The following is a 26,770-nucleotide window of genomic DNA, read 5'->3' on the forward strand; positions in this document are numbered from 1 at the left end:
TGCGTTGATTCTAATGACAAACTTCTCCCTAGTGGCTAGAATCAAGTCCAGAATTGCTGATGCCCCTTATTCCTTTCTTCACCTTTTGAAAGAAAAGAATAGTGGGCAAAATAACTAGGAATTTGTTGGGGAGTCTATATCTTCCACAATTATCAATTCTTGCTTCTTGGAGATTTTTGAGATTTGTTTCAGAAAAGCATCATCCACCCCCTCATCTTGGTTTGGTGGCTCATAGTAAGCTTCTACTATGATGTTTTGATTTCTTTTTTTCATTTATTTTGAAAGTCCAGTTGATGAATGGAGTTTTAATGAGGTCATTGTCTCCCCATCCAAATGCATCTTTCACTATTTCACAGTTTTTATTTTATTTAATTTCACTTCTATATGGCTGTCACATTGGCTGTGGGAAGGAATCCCACTGGTGCATTGAAGCACACTAAAATACCTGGGAGTTACTCTGGATGGTGCTCTGAGTTACAAGAAGCACTGCTTGAATATCAAGCAAAAAGTGGGTGCTAGAAATAATATCATACAAAAGCTTACTGGCAGAAACTGGGGATCACAACCAGATACAGTGAAGACATCTGCCCTTTGTTGCTCTGCTGCCTAATATGCATTCCCAGTGTGGAATACATCTCACAACGTTAAAACAGTGGATGTGGCTTTTAATGAGACGTGCTGCATTATCACAGGATGGCTACATCCTTCACCACTGGAAAATTATACTGTTTAGCTGGTTTTGCACCACCTGACATCCATCGGGAAATAGCAGCCAGTAATGAAAGGACCAAGGCATTGACATCTCTGGCCCATCCTCTGTTTGGACATCAGCTAGCATGCCAAGGTCTTAAATCAAGAAATAGCTTTCTTGATTTAGGATAATGCAAAGTTCTTAACTGTTTGTTAAGAATACATTATAACTGTATTCTCAATTGGCTTATGAAATGATAATAAAATAAATTATGTTGGCTGACCATATACGTCATAATGACATTTGAATTGGATGAAGATCATGTAGCTTTTTTTTGGAGGGGGTCCCTTGAACTCATACCAATTACCCCAAGTTGCTCCCCCCTTACAAAATTGTTGACCCTTAAAACTTGTTTGCTGCATATATGCTGTGCTCCACCCTGAGTCCCCTTAGGGGTGAGAAGGGAATATAAATGTTTAAAATAAATAAATAAATAAATAAATAAATAAATAAATAAGGCCTAAACAACACGCATAAAGGTTTAAAATGTATGACTATCCCTAAAAGAGCAATCCCCTTTGACACTCTGTGAGAGGCGACCAAAAGTGATATATCACCACTTCTAAACACCAAGTGGCAGCTCTTATGGTGTATCTCTGGAGCTTGGGAGATGCAAAAAATTGGCTTTCTGGTGATGGAAATACTTGCAGGAACATCTCAGCAAGGGAGAGTCCAAAAGTAGCAGGCTAAAACCTGGAACCTCAATCAGTGGCAGATATCAGTGGCATACACCCTCTGATGTAAGCAACAACAGGACAGACATATCAAGATCATAGACAAGGGCACTTGGCTACTAGGGCAACAGGGGCATTGCTCTGTTATTTCCCGTTCCCTTCTACACCTTCCCCTCCACCATCACTGACTGGAATTTACCTGTATGTCATTGTTGGCTCACTGCTTCGGTGATTCCTGCATTAAGTGCTACAGCGGCCTTTATAATAGCACGTCTTGAGCATGTGCTACAGACTTGTGTGCTCAGAAAGGTCTCTTATTCTAAATTTAGCCTGGAGGTAGTGAAGGAAATCATTGAAGAGGACTGCTCACTATACTCCCCAAGTTTTGTTCTGACTGAGCTTGATGGACCCAGTGAGAGCCATAAAAATGGTATCACTTGGGGTAATGACAAGGAACACTTACCAACCTGTTAGAATTGCCACAATTTCTATGGCAGAAGCAAAAAGTCATTCTTTCTCTGGTTGGGAAAACAGAAAAGCAATACAAACTTGTGTGAGATGGAGGCTTTCCCTTCCAATTCAGCCACCAGGAAGGAAGGGAGGTTAAGGACACTGAGAGAACCTGAAAGCCAATCGGTATATCACTTTGTATTGTTGTCTGCAAGATTTGTCCTTTCTTTTCACCCAAAAAACATCTTAATGCCATCAGCCAGTCCTAGCTTGTGACACTGTGCAAAGCATCCTGAAGAAACAGGCCAATAGGCTTCTGTTAGCCCTTAGTGTTTACTTTCAGTCTTGTCGTGTCTCTCTTGTCTGTCAAACCAGTTGCTGTCCACACCCACTGCCAGTTATTTGAGTTCTGTATTAAATAATACAGTAACATACAGCATCCTAGCATTTTTTTCCACACATATAAGTAAAAATATTGCCTCAGGATCACTACTGAAATCAATTCTTACAGTAGAATAATAGCTCAGGTGTTTAGGGCCCAGCAACGTTTAACCTGGAGGAAAAACTGCAAATTCTAGAGCCCGAGGTTTGGTAAGTGGTTGCAAACCCTACTTTTCAGATTCAAAAATGAACTTTCTCTCCATGACCAATACTGCAAGTTAAAAACAAGAATATCTACATTAGTAGCTGAAAAAGCAATGAAGCAAAAACAATATAGCAGGATGTAAGCTGAATAGGAAATGAAACACTCAAAGTCATAAAAGGAATTAAGCACAATTAAACCATTGTTAGGCAAAAGTCTTCCAAAACAGAAAGATGGCGATAAAAGTCTACAGAATGAAGCAGTAATCCAAATATATTATCCAGGGCAGGACACCAGAATAGGGCTATAAATAGTCCTTTCTCAGACCTCACAACCTCTGAGGATGCCTGCCATAGATGTAGGCAAAACGTCAGGAGAGAATGCTTCTAGAACATGGCAATACAGCCCGAAAAACCTACAACAACCCTTTCTCATTACTGTATGTTTGTTGCTTTAGGGACAACAGGATAATGAGTTTCTTATTTTCCACCACTACTCCTTGTTGCTTGAATTATTTTGGCAACCAAGGAGTTAAATTCAAGACTTTGTGGGATAGAACAGCCTCTCTCCTCCAAAAAAAATGAGACATCTGGATTTAATAAAATCTAGCAAATGAGGCTGTACTGCCTTCCCCCTTTACAGGCGAACTGTCAAAACATTCCAATGGTGTGAGCTAGAATCCGCACAGAGTTCGCTGGCAAAGCGTAGAGACGTCAATACAGCCATGGCTCCCCAACATGCCTTGCTTCTGCTAATTATCTTGGCCGATGCCATCCATGGGCAACAGCAACAGTTAATGGAATACATGGAGAGGAGGCTGGCCGTCTTAGAGGTGAGTGCATGCGATTTGAATGGCAAGTGAGTCACCCTTCCCTGGATGATGTGTACACACTATACAGTATGGGGAGTTATAAAGTTGGCCATTGCAGGAACTAGGCAAACATTGCTAGATGTTTCTGGAAAATCTAACAGCAAGTGAATAAACAGCTCCTACTTCAGGTTTTCATCTAAGACTGTTTAGGTTTGAAAATGATTCTTGAATTGAGTTTTAATCTACAGATATACCAGCCACAGTCACACTCTTTGATAGAAAGGAGATAATTGCCCATAACTGTAGGTGATTTCAGAGCTGAGACAATGTGGAGAATGTCTGTCAATGTGATGATTATTTCTTCTTATCTGCAAGAAATACAAGTAATTCAGGATCAAATAGGGCAGGTTTGCCAAATTTTAAAGCCTTCTTCTTTTCCCCTGCAAAGTCACAAATCTTTTGCAGACAAAGGAGCTTCTAATTCCAAAATACAATGGCTCTAAAATATCCAGTATATACATTTATCAATGAAATCTCTTTATCTGATAATCCTAGAGCAGATACCAAGAGTGTCACAGTAGCTGGATGCACAACACTGACATAGAGGGTAAGATGACAAAAATGTCAAAGACCAGCTGTCTTTACAATCTAGGATAAGTGCATTCTGATCACGTTAAAAAGAAAACTCACTATCTTGGTAGGAAGCTTGACAATGTGACCACAAGGTGTATGTACAATGATGGTGAAGAATTGAAAAGGCAGATTAAAATATTTCAGAAATGAAGTAGTAGCTTAACCTACAAGGATTTTGAAGACACATTCCTGATTTTGAGAATCTATTATTTTCCATATGGTACAGTTGATTCTACAATTTGTTAGATCAAGTATAAAATGGCATGCCAGATTAGCTAAATTATTTAGCCCACTAGGAACTAACTTGTCTATCTTGGTTCCTCTTCCTTCTAATCTGGATGGAGCGTTGCTTTCTAAGGAGCTGTATTCAGTCCTCATCCTGAAGTCATCTATCTCCCTTCTTGTTTTTAGGAGCGCATCTCCCAGTGGCATGATCAGAGCAGCCGTTACTCCACTGAACTGCGGGATTTCAAGAATAAGGTTGTGTCAATGCTGGAGACAGTGGAGAAAGAACGGGAAACAATCCGGGCAGAAGTGGAAAACACAGCAGTACGAGTGGACCGACTGGAGCGAGAGGTGGACTATCTTGAAACCCAAAATCCTGCCCCACCTTGTGTGGAGGTAGATGACAAGCTCATGGAAAACCAGGTGTCCACGGCAAGGAAGCGCAAGAATGAGAAGTACGACAAGTTGACAGGTGAGTGAAAGCCTGTCCCAAGGTATGTTGCTGCATGAGGCAAAGCAGCAAATGAAAGGTGCACTCATGGTAAACCACATTACCTGAAGTGGAAGGTATCACAAGTTATTGCTTTTTCCTGGGAATTCCAAACTCCAAGAATAATCAATTAATCATTGGCTGACTCAGGGCCCATTTGTTCATTAGGCAGAAGACACGACAACCATCACCAGTTGTAAATGCTGGGGCACAGTCATTCAGCCTGCCAGGCATATTTCTGTTATGCAGGACAGAACCCCCTAAAATAGACAATGCTTTCTCATAAGCAGAGCTGAAGCAAATGTCAGTGAGAATTTAACAGTGGTGTGATACATGTGGGCAGTGGGTAGAGGGCTCCAGTATCATATTTTGATTTTAGCAGTAAAATGTCATGGATCTGCTCTGCTTTTCATGACACTTAAATATTGGACACCTCACTCTGCCTAATGGTAAGCTTCCTAACATACACCTATTGTAAAGGAAAACCAGAAAAATATTGCAAGACAGGCTTCAATGTCTTTTCATTTTGCTTGATATAATTGGCCTACAGGTTCTTCAGCATGGTCTGTAGGTGCCATATTAGATCCCCAGAACATATGATTTAGGCGTATATGTATGCATGCATGTATGCTGTGCTTAGCTGCAGACATAACATAAAAAAAAAATCCTGTTATCATGATAGAAAAAAAATCAGGAAGGAAATAAAAGGAAAAAAAAACCCGACCCTTGTATCCCCCAAGATTCTGAACAAGAGCTTGCCATTACAGTTCCATAAAAACATCATGCTTCCCAACACATAATGACTCCCCCAGTTTTATAGGGAGAATCCCAATTACAGTCAGTCCTCCACATTTGTGGGTTTCACTTTTGGAGATTTGACTGTTCATGGATTTGATTAATAGATTCCCTGTAGGAATCCCCTGTAACCCTCTGTCATCCCTCTTTTTCAGCTACTTTTAAAATGTCCCAATTTCTCTCCTCCTCTACTGTTGCCTTCAGCTTACTTCAGTTGCTTTAAACTGAGTTCTTAAATGAAAACATAGATTGTGGCAGTTGAGAAGGGGGATCTTTCTAGCGAGCTTTGGCAAAAGCAAACTGTTGTAGCCTCCCCAACTTGTATTATTAATATTTTGCCACTTTGATCACTCTGATGAGTCCCATGTGAAACATTGGAGGGCATGCCCCAAGGGGACAGGTTTTTCTTCAGAACAAACAAGCCAGAAAGCAAACTGACATTGGGGCTCAACAGCATACATTTTTGCTTAACATTACTTCTTTCATTTGTATTGCCTCATAACCTATTCAGACCAAGTTTATGTAGCATTCAACATATTCACATATTTTACTTGTGAACAAACAGATTGCATTCAAATCCTTCCAAATGAAAGCTAGTAAACCTGATAGCATTTATAATCTGGAGCAAAACAAACAATCCAGGAAAACACCAAACCAAGTGCATTGGAATGGTACAACAACATGAAAACATTGTAATGTGAGTGAGGAGACACTTCAAGGACAAGTGACATTCATTGCCTAGGTGGGGAAATGAGTTGGTAGGACATGGTGTCATTTGTCTATAGCGGGCCCAACAATGTAGCTATCAGCAGGAGGGAAATTAGTTAGGGACCAGATCAGTATCACAGATAGAAAAGTACATCGTACAAAAGTCAGATTTGTGATAAGTACTAGGCTACAATGTTCCATACAATCTGATAACATCTTATTGAAGTCTGGGAGACTTAAGCAGTGTAACTATGTGTGCAGGATTGCAATATATGTCCCTATCATTCAGTCAAAGTACGTTAGCTCCCTTTCACAGGATTGTGTTTGATGCAATAGCTGTTGGATATGTGTTGTAAAAAATATCTTCCTTTTTATGGTAGAAATAAACATATTATCTCATGATTCAAAGTAAAATATCCCCCCCCCCCCCCAGTAATTAGTTTATTGTCAATGACATTGTTATGTAATATATAGTTCAGCAAACATCACAACCCTTACTGGATTCAATTTCCAAATAATTGGCAAGTGAGTGCAAAATCCCATGCCTTAACAAAAGTGTTACTGTTAAGTTGGGTTTTTATTGGATTTTTATTTTTATTTTTCTGATAAGTAGACAAGCATCATTGCTTCTATGGAATTTGCTACACGCAAAAGCATAAGATTTATTTGTATGGAGTTGAAATCCATCAGTTATGGCGGAAAAAAAATCAGATCCTGCCAGATGAAATTTTCCTATCCAAATGCAAATAGTCCACCAGCTTTCCAAATTTATGCAGCTGGGCAAAATTCATGAAAGCTTATGGTATAATAACTTTATGACTAGATAAGATGAATTATGCAGCTACTTCCCCACTGCCTAACCTATCTTATCTCCCCGTTATTTGTCTGGGAACATCTGAAAAAGGTATGCACGAAATGGTTGTTCAACTAATTTGGAAAATCTGTTATTTTTCCAACACTAGTAGTTTTAAATTTGTGAATGTTTGTTAAACTAATGGGGGAGCTAAGCACAAGCCCTGCCCCAATGGGAAAGATTTATGTGGAGAGGCCAGAACAGTGTTGGAAGTTGAAAGGGGAAAAAAGAAGTTTCTGTTTGTGGAAGGGAATTGTGAAAGAAAGAGGCCTTGGGTTATAGAAAGGCCTGGTTTATATATGTATGAAACCAGAAAAGCCCACAAATAATATAGAGTACTCCCCAACAAACCTCCCCCCCCCAACTTACATCAAAAGAAATGAGTCCTATATATTCAAAACATAGGCAAGTATGTAGCCAGCAAAATAATAATAATAATAATCCAGCATATATATCTCGTTTGCTGTGACATAGTGTGTTTTTGTGTCAGTAAAATAATAATAATAACGATAACTATAACGATAACAACAACAACAACAACAATAATAATAATAATAATAATAATATACTTTATTTCTATTCCATTCTGTCTTGCTGGGGGACTCAGGGCGGATTACAGAATACATACACAGCAAACACTCGAAACCGTTATACAATTAAAAAGGCAGACAATACATAAGCAGAGGTAAAGGCTATCAAAATATGAATACAAAAGACATGTCAAAGAAGAGCAGAAATCCATAAACCTCTATACATGTTGATAAAGTATAGCATAAATGAAAATTAAAAAGCGAGAAAATCTATCAAGCAGCACAATGAATTTGTTGTTATGTGTATTTAAATCAATTCCACCTTACAGATTTCTTGGCAAGATGGACCCAGGGGGTCTGCTCCTCCCTTGCTCTAGGGCAGAGTTTCTCAAACTGTGGTCCTCCAGATGTTTTAGACTTCAGCTCCCACAATTCCTAACAGTTGGGATTTCTGGGAGCTGAAGTCCAGAATACCTGGAGGAGTACAGTTTGAGAAACACAGATCTAGGGCTGAGTGGGTCTGCCTTGCTCAATGTCACCAATTGTTTTCCATGGTTGTTGTTGTTGTTGTTGTTGTTGTTAATTCGTTCAGTCACTTTTGACTCTTTGTGACCTCATGAACCAGACCACTCCAGAGCTCCCTGTCAGCCATCACCACCCCCAGCTTCTCCAAGGTCAAGCCAGTAACTTCAAGGATGCAATCCATCCATCTTGCCCTTGGTTGGCCCCTCTTCCTTCCCTCCCTTCCCCCCCCCCCCCCAATTTTCCCAGCATAATTGTCTTCTCTAAGCTTTCCTGTCTTCTCACGATGTGGCCAAAATACTTCATCTTTGCCTCTACTATCCTTCCCTCCAATGAGCAGTCGGGCTTTATTTCCTGAAGTATGGACTGGTTGGAGTTCTCGCAGTCCAAGGCACTCTCAGAACTTTCCTCCAACACCACAATTCAAAAGCATTTATCTTCCTTCATTCACCCTATGGTCCAGCTCTCACATCCATAGGTGACTACGGGGAATACCATTGCTTTTACTATGCGGATCTTCGTTGCCAGTGTGATGTCTCTACTCTTCACTATTTTATCGAGATTGGTCATTGCTCTCCTCCCAAGAAGTAAGCGTCTTCTGATTTCCTGGCTGCAGTCTGCATCTGCAGTAATCTTTGCACCTAGAAATACAAAGTCTGTCATGGCCTCCATGTTTTCTCCCTCTATTTGCCAGTTATCAATCAGTCTGGTTGCCAGAATCTTGGTTTTTTTTTTAATGTTTAGCTGCAACCCAGCTTTTGCGCTTTCTTCTTTCACCTTGATTAGAAGGCTCCTCAGCTCCTCCTCGCTTCCGGCCATCAAAGTGATATCCCATGGTTGAGCCTTCTTTATTTCAAAATCAAACCATGATACCATAATGGCTCACTAGCACAGTACACAGAGGAGAGAAAAAATTTGACAAGAATTACCATTCATAAAGTCCTGCTCAGCCAGAATATCTTGGAATGACAAGCCAATGAAATGACAACCAACCAACTGAAATACAACAGAAACAGGCAAGCGAATAGAACGATTCCTGTATACATTGCCATGTATCTAAATACACTAACATATTTTGGTTATAAACTTACATTAATCAAACATCATAAAGTAAATGAAGGCTAAATATCATTTAAAAACTCACACCATTAATGAGAAATAAGAAATAAGTGTTAAAGTATTGATAAAAATAACACTATGTAATACTATGGACCAAGTCCATAAAAGAGCAAACCAATCTTCAGAAGCAAATCTGTTTCCTTCAGTCCACAAAAATGCAGCCAGTTCAAAATTTCATAACAATGCTTGGGGGGGGGGGGGGGGGAGCCAAAGTCAAAACCATTGAAAATAATGTCACTGTTTAATCATTAAATAAATGAACAAGCTATAATTAACAACACATCTTAGTAAAATTCTCAGAGGCAGCATCGTGCAGGTTTGGGGGATGGTTCATTGCAAGTCTGATGAAAGATCTATAACTGAACGTTTTAAAAAGACAGAATTGCATTACTTGAAGTGTCAAGTGCTTCAGCTCTAAAAAGCAGATAAACTCCCTCGCTACAATTAATAACTAGTTTCAGTAAGATTCTCAGTAAGGGGGGGGGGGGGGGAAAGGGAATAATTGTTCAGAGTTATTTAATGCCCTTTGCTAGCCTTTGACCCAGCTTCTTCCAAATGTGTTGGACTACACCTATCGTCATCCTCAACATGACTGACTGATAGTCATACTGCATGCAGATAGGTGATAATCTACCACTTCTGATGTGCAGTATAGGCATCATTTTCTAACATTGCTTCAGAGCATAAGGTTGGAAAAGATTGTCTTGCACAACAGCCTGTGAAAAACTTGTGCTATCCTGCAGAAACCACTACTGAAATAAAGAGGGCTGAAAAATCACTTCCGACAGGTGCAGCTTGAAGAGTTGAAGAAAGTTTCAGTATATCATCTTGTCCTTCATCTCAGGCAACGAAATCTCTTCAGTCTGCCCTGAAAAGAAGGGACTTGCCCACAGTAAACAGATATTATTAAAAGCTTTCTTTAAAGTCCAGTCACTAGAACTCAGCTGCCTATTGCAGCAAACTTCACTAAGTGGAAGCCAAACCAAAGCAAGGAGAGTAAAACAATAGTTTGCCAGAAATAAATTAGAAACAGCTTGCGGACTTGAATTAAAAGGCCAAGCCTGGATTAGGCTGATTTTAAGCAAAGGATCTTAGGCTCAGCCATTCAGCAGTGAGCTGCAATTTGGGAAGTTGTGTGTGAAGCTTCTTGCCTTCCATCTTGAAACTACCAGAGCCAGTTTAATCCCTAAATCTTATAGTACATGAAGGGTGCAGTATACATTTGAGAGAAATCAAAGACAACTAATGTGTGAGTAAATGAACAGAAGTGTTTACCACTGTGAGGAAGCTGCCATTTGCTCACCAAGTCAAGACCACAGCAATTGCTTTTGTCAACCAGATGCCAACAGAAATCTCTCAAACAGACAGTGATAGGAATCCCCTGCTACTTCTGATAATGGGACCAAACAGACATTCTTCTGAGCTATCAGGGACGTTAACTATTAACTGCCTAGTTCAGCCTTCCAAACGACATTATCACACTGGGGTTTTAATGTGGACAGCCCCGTTCTTCTGGTGCCTGCAGAATTCTGGTAAACATAGTTTAGATTGGGGCCTTTTTAAAAAAAAAATATTAAGGTTTTCAGATAACAATAAAAAGAGGGGGAACATATGTTTGGTATAGGAAAGTAGGAAAATATAGAAATTGTGATATTGGGGGATGAAAGGGAGGGATAGTATAAGATTAGATGGAGAGGTGATTTTGAGAAATTAGGTGAGGGGGGAGGGGAAGGAGGAATTGTAGGATAGGGATAGGGTTGGAGTTGGGGTTGGGGTAGGATATATAGTTTGACTTCCAATCTTCTTCACTTCAGGTGAATCTTTCTTTCTTTGATCATTCAGTCACTCACGATGATTTGGCAAGCTCCTTTTTATAGTTTCTCTTAAGAGCATTTCATGTTTGAAAGTTATCTTATGTCTATTAACCATTTCAGGTTCTTTTGCATTGTAAAATTCTTTATTGGTGTCCAGTCTGTTTTAGCTATTTTCAGATTCTGCTTTATGCTCATCCGTTGGGTTATTTTATCCATATTCATGATGTCTGGGATTTTCATTAGCCATTGCTCTTGAGATGGAATTTCTTTCATTCTCCATAATCTTGCATAGTTTATTCTGGCCACCGTCACCAGATAATTAAAGAGTTTATCTTTATTTAACTCTATTTCAAAATCAATTATTCCTAAAAGGAAGTATTCTGCTTTTAATTCCAATTTTATGTCTAGTATCTTTTCTATTTTTTCATGGATATTCTTCCAATATGTTTAGGCAATTTTACATGTCCACCACATGTGATAAAAGGAACCAGTTTGCTCTTCACACTTCCAGCATTTGTCATTGGTTTTTGGATAGCATTTAGCTAACTTCTGGGGTGTGATGTACCACCCGTACATCATTTTTAGCCAGTTTTCTTTTAGATTAAACATGTAGGTATTTCATTTTCTTATTCCAAATTATCTCCCAATCTTCTATATTGATTGAATGTCCAATGTTTGCTGCCCACTTGACCATGCAGTCTTTAATTAACTCTGTTTCTGTGGACCATTCTAGTAACTTATTGTAGATTTTTGTTATTATTTTATTTTCTGAGGTCAGTATCGTGTCCGAGAAAGTTCTTTTGTCCATAAAGCTATTTTTTTTTACTTTATGTAAAATTCTCTAATTTATCTATATTGAAACCATGATATTCCTCGTTCAAGAATGTTTAGTTCCTCTTGTGATTTCATTATATACTCCTTATCTCTCTCCCCCCCCCCCCCCCCGGAAAGTCTTTGTATGTTAACCAGTTGTCTTGTGCTGTCTCCCTTCTTTGGACTGCTTCTTGTGGAAACATCCACTTTGGGGTTTTTGTATAAATTTTTTCTCTGTGTTTTTCCCAGTGGAGCCTTTTGAATACTCAGCTAGAAGGTCCTCACCTTCCTAAACTACATTTCCCAGTATTCTGCAGGCAACAGAAGAATGGGAAAGCCCATTTTAAAGCCCCAGTGTGATAAATACATTTGTCTCACGACTTTCATATGTGTTGGACTACATTTCCCATCATCTCCTAATCAGTTTGGTCAATTTTAAACAACAGGAGCACTATAGCCAGTAATATCTATTGAGTCAATCAGCACAAGTGCTTGGAGAAGATGGGGAAAATAGTTTGTAATAATTTTGGGAAATGGCGTGGAGAATTGTGCAATACAACTTTCATCAAACAGAAATAGTGGAAGAAGCACCAGTTTTTTACATGTTCCATTCCCTTGTACAAAGCAAGGGAATATAGGATATATTGAGTGCCTTTTGTCTCAGCATGAGCACAGACTAAGGAGGAACTATTAACTGCCTAGTGGTTTAATTTCCTGCTAAAGCAGCCAAGCAAATAGTATAGAAATGAATCAGTTTTTTTGCCAAAGGCCATTGCAAGGTGAAAATAAAAACAGGATTCCAGTAATAGTAAGGGATAGGGCTCATGTAATAATAAGCTTCCTCCGAGGTTGTAATAAGAGGCAGGAATCCTGTCTCTTTAATGGTTGTACAGGAAAAGGAATTTCAGCATGAAAAACTATAATTGCTGACATTCCTCTCTATGCAACTATTAAAAGCGCAGGAGCCCTGTCCCTTATTTCACCTGGCAACTCTATCTGAAGCTAAAGGAGGAAATTATGGTTGGAAATCTTTGGATCTTCAGTTGTTTTTAACCTCATCTCCCCCAGACAACAGGCTGCATGGCAAGGGATTATGGAAGCTATACTCCAAACATCTGGAAGACCAAAATACAGTATCCTGCCCCCTCGAGTAAAATAAAGCATTGTGAGCCTACTTTTAGACAACACACTCTTTAGAAAACATTTCTGAAGTGTCTCAAAAAGCTCAGATTCTGAATGTGACTGACACTTTGGAATGTAGGGTTTGCTGACACAATTTCATGTTTTTAAGGAGACAGCCATCTCAGTCTGCCAGAGCACAAAAAGGAAAAAGAGAGGAGCAAGCTAGTGTAATCTTGGGGACTGCTGTTGTTCAGCATGAGCTTTTGTGGTTATCAATCCACTTCTTCAGAGGCACAGTATCACTGACCAAGTATTTATGCACAGTTACAATAATGGCATCAAAATGTAATAGTATACAGAATGATGCAAATTGTGGCCCTGCCTTCCAAGACTTTTGAGACAATACAGGTCTTAGATACGGCTGAGGACTGTTATATTCTGACCCTGTCCTTCCAGCTATTTACTGTGCTTAACTACTGGGTTTTGTAATATTGTAGTCCATCAGAGCATCTGATGAATATCCACAGAGGCATTTCCTGAAATAAATCACTCCCAAAGGTGCTCTCAGAAGTTTCTTTCTCTTCCCTCTGCCCCATTTCTCTTTTTGTGTGATGACTTTGTTGCATTCTGATGTACTTTTGCAACTGTGTACTATAGCTTTGTATGAGAGATGAACTGTATAATAACTATGCCTTCACTATTCTTTATAGACTGCAGTGACACGATATCCCAGGTGAAAGCCATGAAGATTTTGAAACGCTTTGGCAGCACAGCTGGACTTTGGACCAAAGATCCTGTGGGTAATTCAGAAAAAATCTATGTGTTTGATGGTACCAGCAATGACACTGTTTATGTCTTTCCCAGAATGAGGGAGTTCACACTCTTCTCTGCTACCAGGAAAGCTGCACGTATCAAGCTACCCTACCCATGGGTTGGCACTGGACACTTGGTGTATGGGGCACATCTGTATTATATTCGCCGACATGGCACTTTCCAGGTCATCAAGTTTAGCCTGGCCAACAAGACTATTGTTGATAGCTCTGTCTTCCCAGCTGAAGAGCAGATCCCTGTCTTTGGTCTTTCATCCTATAACTACATTGATCTGGTGGCAGATGAGGAGGGGATCTGGGCTATTTACGCCACCCAAGAAAATGAGAGAAACATAGCCTTGGCCAAACTAGATCCAGGATCTCTAGATATTGAGCAAATGTGGGACACGCCATGCCCTCGCGAGAATGCGGAAAGTGCATTTGTCATCTGTGGAGCTCTCTATGTGGTGTACAATACGCGGCTGCCCAGTCGGTCCCGGATCCAGTGTGTCTTTGATGTCAGTGGTTCTATGGCATCTGAAGACGCTGCCCTGGTATACTTCCCCAAGCGGTATGGCTCTCACTCCAGCATGAAGTACAACCCCAAAGAAAGGCAGATCTATGCCTGGGATGATGGCTATCAGCTCATCTACCGCATGGAGATGAAGAAGAAGACTGAAATCTGAGAAAGGTCAAGGATAGTGGTGGAAAAATGTTCTACTGCCTCAATAGCTGCCCTCTGGTGACAAGTGCCATATAACATGTACAACAGCAGCAACAAGCACTGACTGGGTTAGACATTTTTTTTTGGAAAAAAGGAATTGCTTCCTGATAACATTAAATGCTTTCAATAAGATATTGTCTGGATTTTTTTGGAGCAGGGTTGGACTGCTTGTTGTTTGCTTTTCAAATAGGTTCAAACTGAAAAAAGCTTTTTATAAAATTAAGAAAAATGAAAAATCCTCTCATGTTAGGGGAAAATTCCATGTATATGTCACCCTCTCCCCCCATCCAAAATAAATCAGTGGAATAAATTCAGTTTAGATCCAAGGCATATGTATTGCAACGTCTATGCTCTTCTATAGTTTAGAAATCACCAAACCAATGCTACTCTTTCATAGATTTCTCTTTTGGAAAGACAGCCAAAGAAAGATTTTGTAACTAAGCAGGCAGGAACTCCTGACTTCAAGGTAATGCAACAAGTCGGCACTCCCCCCACCCCCAAACATACACAGAGAGACAGAAAGACTGATTAGTTTAACAAGTGTTATCTGTCTTCTAGTTTTTCTTGTCCTCAGATGTTATAGCATAATTGGACAATCCAGGTGGCAGCTTCCTGCTTGGTTCTTGCACCTTGTTCTTCCCATGGTCACACTCTTTTATAATAATCAGAGTAAGTCTCTCTCTCTCTCCCCCCCCCCCTAGTTCTCCACCTCTTTCATTCTGTTTCCATCTTTGGCTTTTTCATAAGAGAGCTTAGAAAACTTCCTTTTTTGTAGTTCATCTTGCAGAATGACCCAGTGGCTGTGCTGGTGGCTGGGGAGCTCTAGGAACTGTAGTCCAAAGTAACATTTCCAAGCAGCATTTCCAGTAATATTTCTTGTCCTGAGACCAGTCCCTCTAATGATCTTCTGAGTTTCTTTGTTTAAAGGGGTTTTTTGTTTTGTAAAAGAGACACTAACTTTGATGGTATTAAATGGTATTAGTACAATCATCATAGAGTAGCCCTGCCACAGTTATTGAGAAAGAAAACCATTTTTTTAAATTCCCAGTTTTCATATCCGGCTATTTTTTGTTCTGAAAATAATCAATGAGAATTAACTGTCTTTGAGCCTTTAAAATGATTCATTTGGGTGGCCTTCCTTCTCTTTTAGCAATGCAGTTTTTGTATTCATTTTGTATTAATTAATGGAGTAATGTTGTTCTTGAAATACCATTTTAATTTTTCCCTTTCTACTTAATTTCTACAAAAAACAAACACCATATGCTCCAGTATCTGACTTCATGGTTTATGCAGATCATAGACAAAAGAAGCTCCACTGGCCATGATGGAGGCAATGTATGGTTGTGTGTTATAGCATGGCCTATGTAGTAGTGTGGTGTACAATGACAGATACTTTTCTTAGGTTCCTATTCCACCAGGGCCCCTGGCATGTTGAAGGCAATGGTCAATAATGACAAAGATCATAGATCACAAAGATCACAATTTTCATAGAATAATAGAATCAAAGAGTTGGAAGAGACCTCATGGGCCATCCAGTCCAACCCCCTGCCAAGAAGCAGGAATATTGCACTCAAATCACCCCTGACAGATAGCCATCCAGCCTCTGTTTAAAAGCTTCCAAAGAAGGAGCCTCCACCACACTCCGGGGCAGAGAGTTCCACTGCTGAACGGCTCTCACAGTCAGGAAGTTCTTCCTCGTGTTCAGATGGAATCTCTTTTCTGTTTGAAGCCATTGTTCCATTGCATCCTAGTCATCCTAGTCTCCAAGGAAGCAGAAAACAAGCTTTGTTTTGCATCGCTTTGTATTGTTTCTTGGCTTATCTCCCCAAACCCATTTTGGCAGTCAGCTGCTGCACCAAGCAACGGAGATACAGTTTTCTGGAACTGTGGCACTGCAGGAGGACATTTTCCGTGCTTTCCCACCATTGAGCTGTAGTGCAACAAGGAGTTGTGGCAGAGGTCCTGCTTCTGATTGAAGTATTACAACTTGCTGTGGGGAGAGGACTAGAAACATCATCCTATAGGGCTCTGGGATCTCAATCACTCAGTGCTGGCTGTCAAGGTAGATTTGAGGAAGAAATTTGTGATTATTGTATTAGTGCCATGATTGTAAACAACATTAGCAAACGCTGATCAATATGGAAGTCTAGCCTATGTTCAACAGGATGCCAGCCAATATATCCATCCTCAGACTTCAATGGGCCTCCTGTTTGGCTGAGTGAGGTCATTGCTTCAACTACCAAAGGCTGGCTGTTCCCCTCTGTTAGAGAACATAGCTGTGTGTTTCAGCCAATTGTGTTTTCTATACTCTAAGGCTGCTTGCTCAAAGTAATTGTCACCAGCATATTAAAAGGAAAAAATCCTGGTCTCCTACATCAGCCTGAGAAATAGCCTTCTAAGATGCTCTACTTGTTGGAAGTGAAGAGACATCAATGCTTGTACAGAGAAATTAGTGACAGGGTTGGTCCTAGAAACATTCCTGCCTTTTTGTTTCTCCTTTCTTTGTTGATTTATCTACTAAAGCCTTTTGTTTCCTTGCTACCTGCAGGGGTCACTTCGCCCTTCTTCCAAAAGTTAGGTGTCTTTTATGTCCCTTTGTCTGGAGAGAGAGCATCCATGAGGCTCCTGCCTTAGGACAACTTACACCCACAAATGACAGCCAGCTTTAGGGGCTCTTCTACTAAAATAGAGATAATCTTCTTTAGTCTAGATTCCTGTCTATCTCAGATGGGTTTCCTGAAACAATAAATGTACCTTTTCCTTTTTTAACCTTATAAGAGCACCCTGAGTATTTTTATCTCCTGCTTTCTGCCCCAAGCTCATATTACTCTGGCTATGCTATGTTCTACTTGACATGTGTTTCAAGTTGCCTGCCAACTTATAGCAACCTCATGAATTGAATTGGGATTTCTTAGACAAGGAATGTTCAGAGGCAGTTTTGCCACTTCTTTCCTCTGAAATAGGACCTGATCTTCATTGATGGTGCCTCATACATACTAACCAGTGCTGATCCTGTTCACTTTCCAAGATCGGACAACATCTGGTGCCTTTAGGATATTTAGGAAATAACCAAATATTTGTATACTTCTGCCCTCAAGTGATGTGGAAGCTGTCCAATCTCCATTGTTAGAGAAAAATTCAACCACCAGTCCTATTTGACTACCAATTCCGCAGATAGAATTGAACATTTTGTTCTTTGCCTCTAGCAGCAACATCACTTGGACTAGTCCTGGTGGCCATTGAAGGTATTTTAAACCAGTTGAGACCTTGGCAGGTGCCTCAGATTGCCCACTATTACAACTAAATATGTGTGTGTCAAGCTTATCTCCAAAGCTGCATGTATCACTTTGCCTTCCAGCTAGCCATGTGCTAGCACTGATTAAGAACATCCCTTTGGGAAAGGCTGCAGTGTACAAAGCATTAAGCTGACCTACACACATTCACAGAAATTTGTTTTAACACACACACACACACACACACACCCCTGGATAGTTTCTGGCTTTCCCAGCACTAGGGATTTGTTATGGAGGCCTAAGATATGGAGATGCTAAGTACTAGGATGTAATTTCTAATACCTGGGATGGCATGTTTATCCTCTTGTCTGTGTAATGTTGTCAGAGTTCAGTGTTGCTTTATGATACATTTGAAAGGAATGGAAAAGCACTTGATGTTTAGCAGTGCTACTTTTCTTAGATAAGTGCATAGAGCATGCATATGTCAGTTAAGATTTGCTTACTGTAGTCATGTAAATACTGTCATTTTAACAAAAATGCCCATTTTTGGTAGATCACAGTGGAAAGTAAAGCTTCAAATTAAACTTCAACCACATAATTTAAAAACTACCCAGTGGCAAGGTCATTTTCCTTTAAACTTGTAATTGGAATGCAATGATATGCAAACATAAAAAAAGAATGAGTACTGTACTATTGCCACATATATGAATGGCATCCTGGTTTCAAACATGCCTTAAAATACAAAATGCAGTGGATGCCATGGGAATGCAAGCTTAATCCTCTCTATTCAAAAGGACCACGATCTATAACCTTGCATTCAAGTTATTTTAAAACTTTATGGCTTTATCTAATATGGGAGTACTCCTGTTCTAACTCATGGAACAGCTCAAAACAATAGTCCACAATCTTACTTTATACAGGGAATACCTGCTTGGTACACTCCAAATCTTTCTCTGTATCTCATTTCCTCCTTTCTATTAGTTGACACATAGTGAAAAGAGCAATTGTCAGACTGTTTTTGACAAGATTTGGTAATTTGCACTTCTATTGAAATATATCGGTGTTCTAAGTTATTTCATTGTATAGTTTAACACAAATACCATATATATTTGAGTATAAGCCAACCCAAATATAAGCCAAGGCATCTAATTTTACCACAAAAACCTGGGAAAACTTATTGACTCAAGTATAAGTTGAGGATGGGAAATGTTGCAGCTGCTGGTAAATTACAAAATAAAAATACATACAAATAACATTACATTAATTGAGGCATCAGTAGGTTAAATGTTTTTGATTATTTACATAAAACTGTAATTTAAGATAAGACTGTCCAACTCAGATAAGACTGATTAAATCATTATTCTAACCTTCTTCAATGTAAATGTCCTTACATATCCAATAATAACCATAGTTCATTTTAATTACATTTTGGGGGAAATGCTGTGTTTATATGAATACGGAAAAGTAAGAAAGACTGACGCTGAGAAAGAAGGAAAGGAAGGTGCATGCTGTGTCAAGAGATGAGGAGAGGAAGGAGAGCTGGGTTGCTGTACGGAAAGATGAGGGTTCTGGCAGGAAGACATGGGGATGAAAGAAGCCCTTCTTTCAGCCCCACGCCTTCCCACCAGGACCCTCACTCGAATATAAGCCAAGGGGGGCTTTTTTAGCCTAAAAAAAAGACTGAAAACTAGGCTTATACTCGAGTATATACAGTATATTGTTTCCTGCTGGTTCCCTCTTCATTTTTCTAATTGGCTGCCAGACTGTGAAGAATATCATGGAAGCATGACCACATATTGGATTTTATTGTCCATTGTGTATCCAAGACACAAGACTCAGAAGGCACTTCAGTGTTGGTTCATAAGGAAGAAACCATATACAGATCTGCATCCATTATTTCCAGCAATTGTAGATTATCACACTCTGTATTAGTAAATGGTAGCAATATGAACATGGACATGCAAAAGTGTAGATATTCATGCCACCACCATTTAATAATAAGGGACATGATTGCCTGCATTTTCTCATATCTGTGGTGGGTCCTGGAACTGAACCTCATGGATATAATGAGCCCTCTGTACCAAATCAGGTCCTTGGTCATTTTAGCCCAGTATTGTTGATGCAGTCTGGCAGTGACTTTCTGGGGTTTCAGGTAGGGCTCCTTCTTAGACATGGAAATCCCAGAAACTGGACCTGGGATCTTCTGTGGTTCTTCCATGTCCTTGGATGTAGGCAAGTATTTTTAAACAGATGCTACCAAAATCTATGAAGAAACAAATCTTAGATTATCACTTCAACACTCCAATTGTACCATATATTCAATCAAGTATGTGGCATCTACTCCAGCATTATTCTAATGTACTGTTGGGCATATTTTGTGTAGTATGAAAACTGCAGTAAGGAACTAGGCTTTTGAGCAATTTGTAATATGTGCTTTAATCAAGTTTAAGCTTATTTTCAAAATGATAAGAAATAGATAAAGAAATTGAGAAATTAAAATGGCCATCACCATCTCTAAATCCTTATATTAATAGTATTTTCTTGGGACCAATTATCTGATTGTGATTATAGAAAATACATGCCTGAAAATAAATTTAACTGCTTGGATCCAACTGTGTTCCTGCAAAAACTGACAGCTGCACCCAGCATCTTTTACCCCATAACTACAGGGTTCATGTATAATGTGAAAGCAATGCTCTTCATCACTAGAGTTTGTAAGGACTTTCACCATAATATAAATTTTATCCATTCTAATTTGGTCTTCATTGCTTTTACAGGAATGTTGGGTTGAAAGAGACATGCCTGAAAATTTATTTTAAGGCATGTCTCTTATGGTGTAGTGGTTTGGTTGTTAGACTAGGATCCTGGATACCAGGGCTTGAATCTCTTCTTCTCTATGGAGACACATGGAGTGGCCTTGGGCAAGTCACATTCCCACAGTCTCAGAGGCAGGCAAAGTAAACCCACTCCGAAGAAATCTTAGCAAGTAAACTTTAGATATTTATTATTTATGTAATAAATGACTTCAAGACATACAAGAATAATAACAATACCATACAGAACTCACAGTTATAATTCAGCAAAGCTCCTATTGTTCCCTGAACCTTTCTTGATTCATTCTAACATTTTCTGCCCTTGCAATGAGAAAAAAATTGCCCACAGGATTGCTCACTGGGCCACTTTCTCACTGAGAGCATGCATTATTTTGTATGTATATGTGTGCAAAGCAGCTCAGTCCAGGGAAAATCTCAATTGGAGCTACCCAAACTACACTTTCCTCCTTGTAGTGGAGGAGAAAGCACCTTTCAGCACTTCTCCTCCACTTTGGGAGCAATGCACAGCAGGCCCCACCCACACTGCAGACCCAATCCTTGTCTCAATTAAAAGTGGAAAACAGGGAAAAAATGTCCCATGTGAAGAGGTCCCTAGTGTAAGTCATGTAAGTCAGACACTCAGACTCAATGGCAACCCCTCTCTAAATCCATCTTATCAAAAGAAACCCCATGATAGCTTCACCTCAGAGCCACCGTCAGCCAGAAACAAATTAGAGGCACACAATGCCAAGCATCTTAGCAAAATGGACCACCAAGCAGCCTGTAGATATACATTTTGAGTTAGAGTGGCCTAAGTATATTGAGAGCAGCTATAATAATTAAATAAAAGTAGGTTGTTTGAATCCCCCAGTAGAATATTAAATAAGGTCTTAGTCACTTCTCCTTTCTTCCTGCATCAGTATGTCTAGTTTGTCCTCTCGAATCTACAGTTCTCTCCTTTTCATCTATGTTTCAAGATTTTGTGTTGCAGAGCCTTTTAATGGGACACATCATGGAACCTTTTGTATTTACAGGTAAAACCACTTCATAAAAAGCTTTATTTCTCTCCTGTACTGCGTGGTAGTATGGTAGTTGTTGGGCACTGGTCGTTGCTCACCTTGTATGGTGAATATTACAGTAATTATTCTGCTTGTGAAATTCGCTCATCTCTCTCACATTCCCCAGCACTCCATTTCCACTTCTTCATGGAGAATCCTGCCATCTTATTTTCTCCCTCAAGTTGGGGTTCTCAAAGCAACAGAGAAAGCAATAAAAATTGCCATCTTCTCTGTTAGTATGAGAAACACGTTGCTTTGGGGCAGTTTGTTGTCCCTTGCCCAATTTTGTGTGCCCAATAAAACCCATCACCAAAAAGTATTTTTTAACTTTAGTTTCCATTTTTCCAGAAAACAAGATGTAGATTACTCCTTGTTTTGCTATGAAAAGTGGAGTTTTAGGAAACAAGAGTAGAATTGCAACCCCCAGAATCTGGTTATGCTGTTTGAGGGATTCTAGAAGTTGTAGTACAAAAAGTATTGCTTTCATGCCCTGAACTAAATGCAGTTAAGAGACTGATACTGAAACCTGAGACTATTTCGATATATAAGTATACAAGACACGACAGCCTCTTTATTTATAGATCCAATATCTATGTTTTCCCTTATCCATGCTCCAAAATATTAATCCACCCCAAAAGTGTTTGTATGCCTCTTTAGATCCTTCAGTGTAATTCTATAGTATGCTTCTGGGCCAAGTAATTTCAAACTCCATAGTTTTAGGCTCTTGGTAGCCCTTGCATATATGGTGACCATAGTATATTCAGAAGTTTTATAGTTTTGTACCCTTTATGGGACAGTATACTTTTTAAACTCTCGAGACCAGAGGCCCTCAAACTTTTTATACAGAGGGCCAGGTCACAGTCCTTCAAACTGTTGGAGGGCCAGATTATAGTTTGAAAAAAGCATTAATGAATTCCTATGTACACTGCACATATTTATTTATTTATTTATTTATTTACCTCATTTATATACTGCTTTTCTCAGCCCTCAGGCGACTCAAAGCGGTTAACAACAGCAAAATTCAATGCAAAAACATCACAAAACGAATATGGAACAGTTAAAAACAGTAGCATCATCAACTATTAAACATCAATATAACAATCATTAGCGTCTCATCAGTAAAATTAGAATCCAATCTCATCATCCATTATTCCGTATTCCTATATTCAATTACACTGCTTAATCGAATGCTTGTTCGAACAGCTAGGTTTTCACTTTCCTCCGAAACGCCAACAGGGAGGGGCCGATCTGATATCTGTAGGAAGGGCGTTCCACAGCCGAGGGGCCACCATTGAGAAGGCCCTGTCTCTCGTCCCCACCAGGAGTGCCTGTGATGCAGGTAGTACCGAGAGCAGGGCCTCCCCAGATTATCTTAATGTTCTAGTTGGTTCATAGGAGGAGATGCGTTTGGAGAGGTAAGTAGGAGCAGAACCGTTTAGGGCTTTATAGGCTAACGCCAGCACTTTGAATTGTGTCTGGTAGCAAACTGGCAGCCAGTGGAGCTGGCGCAACACAGGAGTTGTATGTTCCCTGAGTGCCGCTCCTGTTAGCAACCTGGCTGCTGAACGCTGGACCATTTGAAGCTTCCGAGCAGTCTTCAAAGGCAACCCCACGTAGAGAGCGTTGCAATAGTCTATATGGGATGTAACCAGAGCGTGGACTACCATGGCCAAGTCAGACTTCCCAAGGTACGGGCGCAGCTGGCGCACAAGTTTTAACTGTGCAAATGCTCCCCTGGTCACCGCTGAAACCTGAGGTTCCAGGCTCAGTGATGAGTCCAAGATCACACCCAAGCTGAGAACCTGTGTCTTCAGGGGGAGTGTAACAGGGCATAGGGTTACATCCTGTTTGGCCTTGCGACTGACCAGGAGTACCTCTGTCTTGTCTGGATTCAATTTCAATTTGTTCACCCTCATCCAGACCGTTACAGCAGCCAAGCACCGGTTGAGGACCTGAACAGCCTCCTTAGTAGCAGGTGGGAAGGAGTGACAGAGTTGGACATCATCCGCGTACAGATGACATCGTACCCCCGAAACTCCGGATGATCTCCCCCAGCGGCTTCATGTAGATGTTAAACAACATGGGAGACAATATTGAACCCTGTGGAACCCCACAAGACAATGGTTGTGGGATAGAACAGGTGTCCCCCAATAACACCTTCTGAAATCGACCCTCTAGGAATGACCGGAACCACTGCAGAACAGTACCTCCAAGGCCCATTCCCACGAGGTGTCCCAGAAGGATACCGTGGTCGATGGTATCGAAGGCCACTGAGAGGTATTTGCACTACAAATAACATATTATATTTGTAGTGCAAAAAAACACTTAAAAACAATACAATAATTAAAATGAAGAACAATTTTAACAAATATAAACTTATTAGTATTTCAATGGGAAGTGTAGACCTACTTTTGGTTGATGAGATAGGATAGTTGTTGTTGTTGTTGTTGTTGTTGTTGTTGTTGTTGTTGTGTGCTTTCAAGTCATTTCAAACTTAGCCTGACCCTGAGCAAGGACCAGGTAATTGAACTTTGAGGATCGTATCTGGCCCTTGGGCCTTAGTTTGAGGACCCCTGCTCTAGATATTGTTCTGGGAAGAAAGTAGGCAGTCACGACTCCCCATGCTTCTTTGGTCAGGAAGGATTTTTGAAAAATGCTTGATCATACTTGCCAAGTCCTGGTTCGAATCTTTCCATTGTCTGCAGAATGGAAACACAAATGGAAGACAATCTCCTGCCAAATTGATGACTTCTGCTTGTCAAAAAGATCCTCTTGCTGCCAAGGGTGCAACGGGGAGGGCCTTAGGTGCAGGTTGAGCAGTTCCTACACAGATGTGGTAAGTTATTATTCTGCCTACCTTATACAAAGAAAAGTCAGAAAAGCAAAGGTCACCTTCAGAAAAGAAAGAGAACGCATCGGTATGCGAGAGACTGAATGATATATTTGTGCACCCAGATTAATATTCCTGGGATACAACCAAAAAAGTGCTAGATGGAGGGTAAAGGGAATATCTGACAGGCTAGACAAACTGGTTGAAAGGAAGGAAAGTATTTGCACATTTTGAACCTTTTTCTCTACTAGAAGCTTTCCTGACATTTCTTGGCTGGCTGCCCCATCACTTTTTCTGAGTTTGACTTGATTCCAAGTCTGACTGGGAATTCGTGGGACAGAGATTTATGCAACAGCTGTGGGCTGGATTAGCTCCAAGACTTTCCCACCAAGTGTGGAGACAGAGCATGGATTCCTTCTAGACTCTTGGGGCCTGGTGGTGGAATTGCTTTGCATTTGAACAGTGAGTGCATGTTGCATAAATAATTATCTCAGTCTGGGAGTTTTAGAGCCATGGATAGAAGTGAATCTGGCATTTTATAGCTAGGAGAAACAAGAGTGAGAAGAAAATCAGCAACGGATGCTTTTAGTTGGAAGGAGTACTGGAAAATCATTTTGCTTTCTAGCTTATTTTCTGACAGAGGCTCTCATGCTTTTGAGAATGAATGATTATAGGGAGCTGTCCTATCATGCCAGGTGAGGTTATTCAAATATCTAGTCCAGTACTGTCCACTATGACTTGCAGAAACCTTGGAAAAGTTTGGAAAAGTTACTTGTTTGGACTTTTAATCTCAGGATCTGCCAGATGACATGGTATGCAGTATCTATGCTGGCTAGCGGAATTCTGTTTTTAAGTTTCCAAAAAGCAACATTTTCAAGCTCTACTCCAGTTTTACACATGACCATGTGGTCATATGTTCTTTTGCCATTACTGTATTCCACCCAAAAGAGACAATCTCCAGAAAAACGGAATTTGCTGAATTGTGATGGAATTATAAACAACACTGGAGTCTCTAATAGAGACTATGGTGGCTATTGTAAATATATTGCTCTTGTTATAGTGCCAGAATCTATATTAGAGAAGTTAGGAGCTCTAGGTTTTTGGGGAGAGATTTCTGGCTATTAGCAGGAATCGGAAGGTGCTATATTGATACTCAGAAGTACTGTCATTTCTCATGTGTCATGAATAAGATTACCAGGTGAAATAAGAGATAAGACTTTTAATGGTTGTGTAGAAAAGGGAGTTTTATGTAACTAACATCTACTTTTCATGCAAGTAACATCTACCAAATTCCTTATTTTACATCAGTAGTTCTATTTTGTCTATTTTGTCTGTTTGTTTGTTTTGTTCTGTTAGAAATGTAATACAATTGACTGGTTGCCCTGACACGACAAATAAATCAGTAGTTCCTAACCTGTGGGTCCTCAGGTGTTTTGGAATACAACTCCCAGAAATACCAGCCAGTCCACCAGCTTTTAGGATTTCTGGGAATTGAAGGCCAAAACATTTGGGGATCCAGAGGTTGAGAATCACTGTTTTACACAATCTTTAGAATGTATAGGAGCCCTGTTCTTTATTTAACCTGCCAACCATAGTCATTACTGATTCTTCGCTGTGAAGATAGTACTTAGGAGGTTGAATTCTACTGACTGCTGCAATGAAATAACAAGATTAATTTTGTAACCCTTTCAACCTCAAAATTGACTGTTTTATTGTGGTGAAGAATGAAGTGAGAGTCTTTAAAAAAGAGAAAGGAACAAAGTGCCCAATATTTTTCTTTCTGGAAAAATGGTTCTGATTGATGTGTTTTTGGAATCTGGGGAGATTCAAAATGGCAGCTGCCCTTTAAAATGTCTGCCTCCTTTATCATCAATTAAATGTCATTGTTATACTGGGTAGCAGGTGAATATTAACATAAAATATGTATACTGAATTATTCCTCCTCCAAATTCTGTGTTGGGAGTTAAATGTCCCATGTACCTTGAGCAAGAACTGAAACAAGTTATCAAAAATATAGTCACAATATTTCATTCTATGCATTTTTTTTGTTAATTTCCACTACTAGGGATTTTTAAAAGCTTCTGATTCCCCTTGAATGCTCTTATTAAAGGGGACTCATACACATACAGATGCCCAAAGGGAGTTTATTCAAAAGAAGAGCAAAGATGTAAAATATGTCTGGTTCCAAGGGAGTAGGACAGGGAATTAATAATGCAATCCTGTGTGTATCTAAGTACAGTGGGATTTACTTATAAGTAAGCAAGCTGGAGAATCAGCCATATCACTTGGAGATAGGGAGAGAGGTCATTTCACAGTGCTATTCTATGCTAGTTATTGGGTCAAGTTCACATTTTTTGGTCAAATTAGTGTTTCTTCCCAGATCTGGTTCAAATCACAGAGGGATATATCA

At 39.8% G+C, this 26,770-nt stretch overlaps 1 protein-coding gene across 1 annotated transcript; it reads left to right on the forward strand.

Moving 5' to 3' along the window:
- Positions 1 to 3,088: 3,088 nt before the first annotated feature.
- Positions 3,089 to 14,550, forward strand: OLFML3 (olfactomedin like 3). The gene is made up of 3 exons (XM_060772587.2): positions 3,089 to 3,290; positions 4,314 to 4,599; positions 13,604 to 14,550. Exons 1-3 carry the CDS (start codon positions 3,183 to 3,185, stop codon positions 14,386 to 14,388), a joined length of 1,179 nt encoding a protein of 392 aa, XP_060628570.1. The 5' UTR covers positions 3,089 to 3,182; the 3' UTR covers positions 14,389 to 14,550.
- The last annotated feature ends 12,220 nt before the right edge of the window (positions 14,551 to 26,770 follow it).

Source organism: Anolis sagrei, chromosome 4 (genome assembly GCF_037176765.1).
Source record: "Anolis sagrei isolate rAnoSag1 chromosome 4, rAnoSag1.mat, whole genome shotgun sequence".
Lineage (NCBI taxonomy): Eukaryota > Metazoa > Chordata > Lepidosauria > Squamata > Dactyloidae > Anolis > Anolis sagrei.

Bases quoted from the DNA above. Each gene is read 5' to 3' on its own strand.
- OLFML3 (XM_060772587.2), top strand. From the start codon at position 3,183: ATGGCTCCCCAACATGCCTTGCTTCTGCTAATTATCTTGGCCGATGCC. The intron at 3,291-4,313 runs GTGAGTGCATGC...TCTTGTTTTTAG, and splicing joins GGAGGCTGGCCGTCTTAGAG to GAGCGCATCTCCCAGTGGCA. The intron at 4,600-13,603 runs GTGAGTGAAAGC...TATTCTTTATAG, and splicing joins GAAGTACGACAAGTTGACAG to ACTGCAGTGACACGATATCC.